The sequence below is a fragment of the Zonotrichia albicollis genome, chromosome 1 (genome assembly GCF_047830755.1).
Source record: "Zonotrichia albicollis isolate bZonAlb1 chromosome 1, bZonAlb1.hap1, whole genome shotgun sequence".
NCBI classification, from domain to species: domain Eukaryota; kingdom Metazoa; phylum Chordata; class Aves; order Passeriformes; family Passerellidae; genus Zonotrichia; species Zonotrichia albicollis.
In genome coordinates this window covers 111,325,322-111,337,405 of record NC_133819.1, presented here as the reverse complement: position 1 = coordinate 111,337,405, position 12,084 = coordinate 111,325,322, and the positions used below count along the sequence as shown (strand labels likewise).

The 12,084-nt window shown below is 42.3% G+C and overlaps 1 protein-coding gene across 2 annotated transcripts in view; it reads left to right on the top strand.

Moving 5' to 3' along the window:
- Positions 1–12,084, top strand: part of GAREM1 (GRB2 associated regulator of MAPK1 subtype 1) — a 102,329-nt gene that overhangs the window by 73,658 nt on the left and 16,587 nt on the right. The window contains exon 3 of one of the 2 annotated variants that reach the window (XM_074550267.1): positions 4,150–4,280. The exons of the other annotated variant lie outside the window; for it this stretch is intronic. Coding sequence (XP_074406368.1) covers positions 4,150–4,280 — 131 coding nt within the window. The remainder of the gene's footprint in view (positions 1–4,149; positions 4,281–12,084) is intronic. 2 annotated transcript variants of the gene reach the window in all.

Genomic DNA, 12,084 nt, shown 5'->3' with positions numbered 1-12,084 from the left:
GCCTTTTTCAAAGTGGAATAAACTTCCACTTTAACATGCAGTCAAGCCATACTTATGTCCATTAAACTTGTGTTTCAGCCATGCTTTGTTTTTTTATGGAGGCTTGAATAGAGACCAGGTAGAAACATAGGAAGAAATTGTCTGCTTCCTCCTAGTTAGTTAGTTAGTTAGTTACTTAGCTAGCTAGTTAGTTACTGACATCCGGTTCCAAAGTGTATTGTAGGCTCTTCAGCCCTTCTTTCTCTTCTTCCAATAAAACAAAGTCTGCTTTTTTCAATGAGGAAATGAATTTTTAAGAACTATCTATAGAAAATCTCAAATTATAAACCCATCTTTTTCACGGAAGAGGCATTTTAACGTCTAGCCCTGACAGCTCCCATGCACAGCATGCTTCTTGATTTCGTAACAGGCAGAGATTAATGCTGTCCTTCTCTTCTGTGCTTTGGGATCTGTGTGTACTCCTCTGTCGTCAACCTCCTCGTGAACTGCTGCTTATTAGCAGGGAGGGCACAGACAGCTTTGTGTTTGTGAGGCTCAGCTGAAGGACGGGGAGGATGGCGCAGATAGCGACACAGACAGCTCTGAGCGTCGCTTTGTACCCAACCAAAGCTCCCAATGATGATTTTCTTTTTTTTTTCTTTTTTTTTTTTTTTTTTTTTTTGCAGGAATGTGGAATTCTGCAGTAAAGAGCAGACTCTGCTCCCAGTTGCACACAGCCTAAAGCGTTTGTTCTGTGTTGAGGAATTTGGGACTTCTTTTGTAGAACTTAGGGTTGCAGGGAGTAACTGGCCTTGTTTTGCCACCTGATTTACTGTTGTTAAATATTTAAGTCATAGAAAAATAGTATTATTATGCTTCCAACCAGAGTAACTAGAGAACCTAGAATTAAAGGCCACTGTCTCATTCAAAGGCCTGGATGAGTATTGTTGGTATCATTTATTACTATTTAGTATTTCATTTTTCGTACTTGTTCATGTGAATTCATGCTTTGTTACTCTGGCCAGCTCAGTTCCCACTCTGAAGTGAGAATTCTCAATTTCTTTCTGAACTAGTAAAATGTTATTACTGCAGTATACTGCAGTTTCAAAAAACTATTTAGCTTCCATGCAATATCATATTCACCTCGGTTCTGTGCATAAGCATGGAGTATCAAATCAGAAGTAACTTCGCTGAGTTTCGATCTGTCTGAGATGACCTAAACTTGCTGTAGTTTGAGTTTGGGTTTTTTTTGTCATGAAAAACTCTAATCACAGCTTGCCTCAAGTGGTAGCCGGGAATCCTGCAAATCAGACCCCTGGATCCCATACTGGGCAATCAGTTAGGGCTGCTTCCCAGTGGCTGTGTTGGTAGTCAAAGAGGATAACAATCGAAAATAAACACATCCTCACGTCAGCCCATGGTGAAGGAACACTGTGTGGCATCTGTTAAATGTAAGAGCATCCTGCTCTTAGTGACTATCTGAAGTACATCTACTGGCTCTGTGCTTTAGAGTAGTGGTTTTTCTGTGCTGTCAGATGCTCCCTGGCACAGCTCATAGTCTCTGCTGCTACACGATGTCCTGGCACACCCTGACTCCATGCACAAGAGCACCTGACTTCACTCATCTTCCCCACTCCTCAGTTTCTTTTACAGGAAAGTGGGGTGCCTGTGAGGAAAAGGACCTGTTCAGCCAGGGAATGCATCTTGCTCTTGGTTAGGCTGTGGCTGACAGTGAATTCCTGAAGACAGGATTTTCATGGTCTGTGGCAGACTGGGGATTGAAAAGCACAGCTCTCTCTTCGTCTCCATGTGCATGCTTTGGCATCAGTCATAATGCACTTCCCAGCACCAGTTAACTGAGCAGCTTCCTGCTAATTTTTCAGATTCCCTTAGCCCAAAGGTATTGGCTGCCTGGCCCCTCTATTGCTTTGCACCCAAAAGGGCTCAAAGCAGACAGGCTGAGGAATTCAGCTTTAGTATGCTGGCATGGTTCTATTGAGTATGTGAAGCATTTTCCAAATGCTTGTCTGCTGTCAGGTTTCCTGTGGCTACCCATACTGTCTGCCAGGTATAGCTTTATCACTCCTACAGTTTGTAGTCTTAATACCAGAGGTTGTTTAAAGCTTATGGAAAAAGAGTTTGCCAGAGTTTTTCAAGATAAGAGGGTGTATCTACAATGAAAGTTTACCGTCAGCAAGCAATTAAACAAATTTACAGGGAAGAAAACCTCTGGGCCTGCTGAGCCCAAAACCTCATCCCTGTACTGGTACTCATCCTTCAGCCATGAGTTCCTCTGAGAGCTGGGAAGGAGATTCTGGGTAGTATTGCTAACTGTGCATTAACTCCAACCTGCTTACACTGCTGTTGCTTACTCCTGTCTAAGGTGGAATGCTCCATGAGGCAGACCCAGAGAAGCCATTCCTGCTGTGGTACTCTGTAGGAAGGGCTTCCTCAGGTCAGACCAAAATTCCTGTGGCTTCTACCCAGTGCTGGTACACGAATTGCCTTGGTTGAATGTCACATCATAGCATGTTCTGGAGCAGATACAAAGTTGGGAAACTCAACTGATTTTGGGAAGCATAATGAAGGATATTAAAACACTTGAAAAATCATCCTGCAGTGAGAAATACCAGCATCTGTAGTTACCTTGCTGATAATACTTCAAAGTTACCATGATCACTTTAGAAAGACAAAACATATGGAAGGGTATAAAAGGAAGTACTCTGCATTACAAGTTGATTTTCAGGGTTACAGCCACAGAGCTCTTAACATACTGATTAAAAGGGTGTGCCCCTGGCAGCAGGTACAGCTGGGATGGGCAGCAGTGCTGAGCCTTTGCTCTGGCACCTCTCCTGAGGGGTGGTGAGTGGGTACATGTGTGTGCACACACCTGGCAGGGGCAGGACAGCTCTCTCTCGTGGGTGCCAGGCTCACTGAGTTTGCGTTGTCTTCTGCTCTTGAGTGGTCTGAAATAGTTCAGTGTGGGTGAGTTCTCCCAGCGTGTCACAGAGCTCTCAAGCCTGATGGGATGTAAAGGGGCAGCAGGGTGCTGAGCAGAAGAATGCTGAAGGAGTGAGAAAATATTTCTGTAGGTGGCTGACATCCTCACATGCTGGATTTATTTTAATGAAGTTCAGTGCTATTTGGGAACAATAATCCAGTGCATGCATTGCAAATTTTAAAATGTGATTTACAGGAGCTGCACCAACCATAGATTTTATTCAACCTTTTTCTCATTTTCTAAAGTTGTTTTTTACATCAAGTCTTGCTGAGACCAGCCTTTAAGTTAGTAGTAGTTACCATTTCTAAATTTGGAAAGATCACTCCACTGATTTTAAGCTTAAGTCATGCAAACAGTAAACTGTCTAAACTTATCTTATCTCTGTATTTATAAAATAAAGTTTTAAAACTTGTGTTCATAGTGCACACAGGTGATTGATGTGCCTGGCTGTCTCTGGCAGGTCTGCCTGGGGTGGCTCCCTCCATGTTAGTTCTTGCCTTTTACAAGAGGTAGAAAATAGCCAAAGTTTTCATGCTGGGGGGAGGTAAAATTAGCAAGAAACACTTCTTTCTCGTGCTCTTCTGAAGGCAGCGACCTTCAAAAGAGTTTTAAATGTGTGTGGTTTAATATCTTATGTTAGCTAAAGTTCTCAAAGGGTTCAGTTTATCATTAAGGAAAGTTAGATGCTGTTCCATTCTTAGGGAAGCCCAGGGGTAAAAGGGCTTAGGTTTAGGCTGCTGTTTGATGATGTTAAAAACAAACCCAAACTCCTTATGTTTTTGTTTTGGGGTTTTGTAGGTGTGGTTTCTTTCTGTAAAATTTATTAAAGGTCCAAAATTGCTATCTGTGCAGATACTATGACACTGAATTAAGTACACAAATGCAAATGCCTCCATAATTATTTACTATTTCTAGAGAGCTTGTGATAAACCAATCTTTTTTAATTTCACTTTGGCTGCCTCATGTTCTTTTCATTCCCAGCCAGTGAAAGTGGGTGTCTTTCATGGCAGGTTCAGGAGACTCTACAATCTTTCGTCTTCTTGTTTGGTTGCTAATAACTGGAAAAATTGACCGAGCAAAATGGTGCAGAAGTTGAGCCAGCAGTTGCCACAGTGACAGTTGTCCAATATAAATATCTTACCATTCTTCTGTTTATCATCTGTTTTCAGGGCAGTTTAAGCTGCTGGAGCAAGACCGAGATATTAAGGAGCCAGTGCAGTATTTTAACAGTGTGGAGGAGGTGGCTAAAGCATTTCCTGAACGAGTTTACGTCATGGAGGAAATAACATTCAACGTTAAGGTAGTCCCTGAATAAATATTTGTCCCTGTCTAAATGATTAACTGTTGCAACTTTTATATACATGGCAAGTGAGCAGCGGCGCTGAGTGGGAAGTGTGATTTTTGAGACAAACGAGCCTTTAGTGTTCCACATTCGGTGATGGTGCTCTTTGGGATCATTTCTGCAGTCTTAAATCAACATGTCCTCTAAGGGCTCTCCTGCCCTATGGCACTTGGGGGAGCAATCCTGATGATCCATTCAATAATTCATCTAATTAGGATGCTCCTGCCAGATTTTAAACAAATGTTGTTTGTTGCCCCCTTCCTCCTCCCCCTCCAGCAGTCTGAATTTCATTCTCTGCTAAGCAGCAGCTGCTCAAATCCCTCTCCAGAAAGCCTCTTTCTCAGAGAGCACGCAGGGTGAAATGATGAGGTTGCTTGTCTCAAAATTACTGCAGCTAAATACCATTGTGAATAAAACAACAAAAAAAAAAAAAAAAAAAAAAAAACACCCAAAAAAACCCAAAACCAAACCATGCCAAAATAAAAAGACACAGTTGTTCTCTGTGTGCATGTGTGTGTTTGTGCACAGCTCTTGGGCTCATGAAAGGGTCACTGATCCCCTGAGAGGGTTTGCTATCACCAAACATGCTGCAGTGCAGGGGCATGAAACAGTGAAATCACAGCTTGTTCTTCTTTGTCCTGCCCTGCACAAGGTAGGTCAGCTCTGCCGTGAGAGCAGATTGGTCTCCAGGCTTATCTGGCTGGTTTGAGCAGCAGCACCATCTCAGACTGGTAGAAGAGCATCCTAGAGCTGGTGTGCAATGGTGGAAATCTGCATCGTGTACCTGCAGGGGAAACTGCCTAGTACGGATGGTACACAACCAGACTGGAATATTCCTGGTCCTTTGTGTATCGGGTTGGGCTTTGTATAACAACCTTTTAATGGCTTTTTCCTCTTTCTTGCACTGCTACAGCTGGGAGACACCAGCTAGCTCACAGTTTTTATACGTGTAAGTGGAAGAGCTCATCAGTTAATTTACTCAGTGACTGACTCACACCTTGCAAGACAGTAAGTTGTTTTCATTTGTGCTGTGCATTAACCTAAGCCTGTAAAACAGAGGCTTTCATGAATGAAGGCTAGGTGAGAAAGTTGGAACACTTCTGTAAATTTAGGCAAGGGAACAAGAAAATTTTATCTCTGCTCAGAAAAAATCCTTGTGACTGCTGGCCTTATCCAGAGCTGTGCTGTTATTTCTCTTTTGATCAATGACCAAACCAAGAGAAGGGCACAGTAGAATGTGCAGCTTTGATTTCCTAGTGCAAAAAAGTATTTGTCTACAGGCCTCTTTAAACCTAAAATGCCATATCTTGAGTTTACCATGAGTGGTTTTAAAACTCTTTTTCATATGTGGCAAACTGAGAAATAAGCAAAGCTTTCTGTTAGATATCAAATCCATTTTTAAAGGTTTTATAGTGATACTCCTTAATGTAAATAACAGTAGTATAATCCAGGTTTAACCTAGTTACACAGTTATCTTGGCAGTATTCCTCTTGGCAGTTTTTCTAGTTTCATAGAAGTCTATTCCAAGGTTATCATCTTCCAAAAAATAAATGAACTTAGCAGGATTTATTAAAGTGTTTAATAACCCTTTACATGCAAGAGAATTATGCACGCTAAAATTTTAATATGGGAGAGATTTTGTCAAGCTGATTAGAGCAAAGGGAGGAATACTAAGTACAGTTGATTCCTGTCCAATGTAGCGTGCCTGTTTAAATTCAGAAGAGAGTATCAGAAGGCAGCTAATCCAATAGAAAAAGGAAAAAAAGGTGCCCAAAATATCTGATGAAGCACTTAAGATGAGATGGAGCTCTGAAGTCTGGGAATTATTTCTTATTCCAAACACTCAACTCTTCAGTGGATAATTTTTGAAGAAGGAGCCTGTAGAGTTCCAAGGTGACCAGACAGTCGCTGTGTTCTTTTGTCTGTGCTTGTTGAGGTGTGCCTGCATGTGCCAGTACACCATGGTTATGATTCCACTTGGTGTGAGCCTTGCTCCTGAGTGTAAATCCTTGGCAGTTCCAGCAGGATTTCACAGCTACCGCTGACATTCTCCAAACTGCCTTCTCACTGAGGTGGGCTGCGAGATCATTTCCAAGGGGCTTACTTTATTTTTGCTTCCTGTAATAGTTGTTAAAGGGAAAAATCAGCCACCTTATCCTGGCAAAGCAGGGGAGAGGGTTCTCCCTTCCTTCCCTGTGGTTTTGCAGGCTGGACAGGCTCTCTGGGCAGTGTCCTGATGCAGGGGGTTGAGGACCCGATGCGTGTTTGAAGAACAGCTGTAACACATGCAAGCAAGTGCCACTAGGAGGGAAAGGTGGTATCTTTTCAGAGACTAGCAAACAAAAATTTTGTGTTAAATAAAACTTTTGTAATGGCTAAAAGTACTTAGTAACTTTTTTGGCCATATGTACTGCATTGGATACCCACTTGGTCATTTCGAGTGGTAGCAGCATCTACAGGCGCAGTAATTTAGAGTGTTCTGGGGATAAGTGAGTTTCATTCAGTCAATAGTTTAATCTCTTCCTGATCAAAAAATAGAGGCATTCTGTCCTTTCTTCACTGACCAGATACATGAGAATCTTTTTTGTATTAGAATTCAGTGCATAATTGAAGAAGATTTTGTTTACATTATAGAATTATGCTATAAATACAAGAAAATTTTTTTTCTATTGCTAGGAACAAAATGCTAAGAATGTTGAGCTACCCCAGGACCCTGTCTTTTGCTGAAGCAACAGCAGTAGATGTCTGCTCTCAACTGCTCTGGTCTCATACATATGGCAGTGTGTACAAACACCCCGGAAGCTATTTGCACCAGGTCTTAAAAACAAGACAAGGAACAAACACACCCCCCACCCAAATAATACTGAAGGCAATTCACAAAAAGTTCCCTTAAAAAAGCAGCAGTATTGTCTGATAGATTGAACAGTAGACAAACTAGGAGTTCCTTCACTCTGAGAACCAGCTCACTTAGTGTTGCAGGACCCTTCAGATCTTCCAGAGTAACATTTTTTTCTGAAGACATTGCTTGGTCTCCCTGGAGAGTCTGTGAAGCTGTTTGCAGACACTTTCTAGAATGGACAAATGAGTTAGTGAATTAGCCTTATAATGATTCTTCTCTTACCTATCAAAGATATTGTATGATTGGTGAGAACTTTTGATACCTGATTTGTTCATCTTTTTTAATGTAATCCTCTTTTCACAGTGATTTAACCGTGTTGGCCCATACAATGTGCATTTTGGCAGAAAAAAATCTGTAGTGAAAACTTCGCCCTTTTTTTTGATTTTTTTTTTTTTTTGGGGAGATGGTAATGCAGTACAGTGGAGCAAAATTGATTTCCTGATTGTAATTCTGGTGCCTCTGATAAACTCACCCTGAGTTGCCATAAAGCACATATATAGGAGGCTGTAACTTACAGTGACATTCTTAAGTGCTGCAGTAGTGACTTGCTTGAAATGAGGCGCTGTGTAGATTTTGGCTCCGGAGTTTCAGGCAATTCATAATACTTCACCTCAAGAATTAGTGCTTTAGTGGCCTTGTGGCTTGATGCCAGCTTTACAAAGCAGCAAGAGTCAGCTCCCAGCACTTTGGGTTTTTTCTTTTTCCCCTTTGCTCCCGGTACACACAGGCTCCACACCGTGGTGTCTTGCATTGGCATTGCAGTCCTGTGGCTGCCTCTTTTCCTCCTGGAAAAAGGTGGATGGCTTGAGTAAGGGAAGCACTGGAAGCAGAGCTGCTGCTGCTGTGTGCCTGCATTGAGGTACCTGTGGGGGGTCCTGCTCCAAAAGAAGCCTGGATGGCAAGTGCCACTGCCTCGGTGGCTCCTGACGTCCCTCACAAAGAGACACTCCATGTTACAGCTCTGCAGTGCTACCTGCCACATTTTGGGGCAGTTTTAGATCACTGATTTATTTGAGACGTTCCTTAAAGAGCACTGAAGCCAGCTGTTAATGTAGCAATTAGGCAAAGTCCCTCTTATCCCAGAGGGAAATGCATGAAGACTTTTTCTTGCTGGTCCTGTCTTGGGAAACAGACATTTATAAAAGAAAAATGGGATACTCTGTCACTGAATTTAGCCAGCTTTCTTGAAAATGTTTGCTCTTCTTTTTATTCTCCTAACAGCTCTCCTGAAGACACTGTTATACATTTTAAAATCTTTTCCAATTTTTGTGCCCTGTAAAAAAATGTATATATCTAATATATATGATCTATTAAATAGATCTGTAGTGCTACAATTGGTCCCTTGGCTCTAACAGTAAAAACCATATGCTGTAGCTATGAATCAGAGACTTCACAGTTACAAATAGCTCTAACAATTTAAAAAAAAAAAATCCTAATTGTATTTTTAAAGTGAATGCAATGCTTGCATTACTCTAATAAAGTCTAGCAGCTATACCTACCTATATAAAGCCACAAATAATTTTTATAAAGGTGTTTTTATGTGTCCAATTAAAGACTTCTGCTTCAAACTATAACAAATTAGAACAATTGAGGTCCAAGACAGCATATTGACTCAGGTGTTGCCAAAATCTATTATTGCTAGTTAGCCTTTCCTTAAGCAAAAGGAATATTTTACCTGAGCTTTTCCAAAAAACAGTTTCCTAAGTAATCATTCCTTGGTTTTCTGATGCCTGTCTTCTGCAGGACTTTTCAATGGCTTTTCAATGTTACTGAAATTGCATGAGTCTTAAAATATAAAATATTATAGTGACTCAGACCACTGCAGTTTTGCAGTGTGTTTGGCAAAATGTCTGTATGCCTGTAAACTTTCTGGTCAGCATCCTGGTATCAGCAGTGAGCAGATAGTATGGATTAACAGCTGGCAGTTGGAAGGGAGAAGGCAAGGACAACAGGGAGGAAGTTCTGGATCTGTAAGTGTTCTGTATTCATTTTTCAGCTTGAATATCTACTCCTGATTCCTAGGTGTCATTGGGAGTGTGGTGTGGCAAGCACTGCCTCTTTCACAAAGCTGAGATCACTGGTTATTCTCACCTGTTACCAATGAAAACTGGATGAGAAGAGCAGAAGAGGGGTGAATGCAAAATAAAACTGCAGGAGTTCTTACAGTGCATGAAACATTGTTAAAATGTATAAAGCCCTCTTTGGATATGTGATGCAGCTGAGTGAAAACCTCTTGGGTGTTTTCTGCCTTCTGTAGTGTTACATCTTTTGCAGAATTATTATGAGACTTTAGGAGTTTACCACAAAAATGTATGATTATTTCTGCACTAGTCTGTGATCTGGACCACCTTAACTCTGCCAGTGTGCACTGCTGCTTGAGTCCATCTTATACCAGGGATATGCTATGTCACATTCACCAGCTGGGACCTGCCACCATGAGGTCCAAGTGTCTGAGACAGTGTAGGGCTCTGCTGCACCCCAGCAGCAGCTTGCATTGCAGGAAGCAGAGGGGGCCCAGAGAATGGTCTCAGCAGGGTTGTGAAGATGCAAATCCTGCTGGGTCAGTGCTGAAAGCTTAGAGGGTAGAGGGAGATAAGACTGGTGTGGGACTTCCCTTTCTGCCTTCCAGGAATAATTTATGATATGCACTTTCATGTTGTCTATAAGTGTACTATTTGGCATGGAACCACAGAATCATTTAGGTCGGAAAAAACCTTTGAGATCATCAAGTCCATCCATTACCCCAGCACTGTCAAGTCCACCAGTAAACTATGTCCCCAAGTGCCACGTCTTCACATCTTATAAATGCTTCCAGGAATGGTGACACAACCACTTTCCTGGGAAGCCTGTTCCAGTGAATGACAACCCTTTTGGTAAAAAAAAATTTCTGGATATCCAATCTAAACCCCTCCTTCCCCCGGTGCAGCTCAAGGCCATTTCCTCCTGTCCCATCTGTTCTTAGGAAATGCTCTGCATGACTAATTCCTGGGCTTCTGGAGGCCTGTGAAGCTCACAAAAGGCAATGTAAAACCAAGCTAGAGTCCATGGCTCTTTGTTGATTTGTCTGTAAGTTTTGTGGCTGTTAATAAAGTGAAATGTTTGAACAAGGAAAAGCAAGTCTGATTTTCATATGTCATTGCTACAAGGACAAAGTAAGGATCATTTAGCCTAATGATCCTTAGCCTTTGTAATCTTGAGAACAAAAGCTGAGCAGTATCTGTGCACTGTTATGTTTTTGAGAGAGATAGATATGATATGTGTGGTTTATCTTTGTTGCCAGTATGCTGGAACACATATTTACCTACCAATTTTAAAGTATAAGCAGCCCAGTGGGATGTATCAGCAATCTTAACATCACCATAAGTAGAATTTATTAGATAAATTTATGAGGTCTTAGACTTTTCATTTAATGTTTTTGGTTTTTATTATAATTTTGAGCAGCAACTAACACTTGATATTTTTGTTTAGAAGAAAGAATGCAGAACATCGTTTTTCTTAGCATGCTAAACTAGAACTATGGCATCATCTTTCTTTTCATAGAATATCATAGAATATACTGAATTGGAGGGGGCCCGTGAGGAAAATAAAATCCAACTCTTTGCCTTGCACAGGACACCCCAAGAATTGCACCATGTGCCTGAGAGCACTGTCCAAACGCTTCTTGAACTTTTGTCAGGCTTGGTGCTGTGACCACATCCCTGGGGAGCCTGTTCCTATGTCCAACCACCCTCTGGGTGAAAAGCCTTTTCCTGATACCCAACCTAAACGTCCCCTGACACAACTTCAGGCCTTGAGTCCTGTCACATAGAGAAGAAATCAGTGTCTGCCCCTGCTGTTCCCCTCATGAGGAAGATGTAACTGCAGTGAGGTCTCCTCAAAGCCCTTCACCATCCTCATGGCCATCCTTTGGATGCTCTCTAAAAGCTTCATGTCTTTTTTACGCTGTGACACCCAAAACTGCCCCCAGCACTCAAGGTGAGGCCGCCCCAGAGCAGAGCAGAGCAGGACAATCCCCTCCCTTGCCTGATGCTGGCAATGCTGTGCCTGATGCACCCCAGAACACAGCTGTCTCCCCTGGCTGCCAGAGCACTGCTGACTCATGTTCAACTTGCTGTCATCCCAGGTCCCTTTCTACTCTGCTGCTCTCCTGTGTCTCGTTCCCCCATCTGTACACAGATTGAGGGTTAAATTCAGCCTTATTTCACCTGCAATGATCCTGTGACTGTATTTTTTCTAACAATGAAAAAAATGTTTTCCAGTGTTTTTAATTGAAAATCATTTTGTCTTTAAACATGTCAGTTGACTCTAAAAGCCCATTTGCTATTTGGCTGGTTGAAATGGATGGCATCAATAAGTAGCTGCTCCACAAGACCCTCATTGTAAAGCTCAGCCGTTTAGTTACCTCTGTGGTTTCACTCTGACCCACCATTTCCTCCTGCAGTGTCTTGTTTGTTTGGGAATCACCAGGGAACTGTAAGTTGGCCAAGGAGGGGCTCCCACAGCCGCAGGTTGTGACACCTCCCTTGCTCCAGACAGTGTCCCACAAGTAGTAAAGAAAAGCTGTGATGGTGCAGCACCAAGTGAAAAGTCCAACAGTATAGCTGGCATTGTCAAAGCAGCCATTTGCGGGGACTTGTTGATTCTAGAAACCAGTATTCCTAGAGAAAATACCCTCTCATAAAGAGAAGGGGGAGGTGGCATGGTACAGGCACAGAGCCCTGTGTGTCCTCAGCCCCTATCAGCCCCTCAAAGGCAGGGCTGTGTGGCTGCAGCTCCAGTGCAGCGCTCTGTGACAGTGTGAGGAGAAACCAGCAATGAACGTCACATGGGCCTTATCAGCAAAAGAGCCTCCAGTGCTTTCAT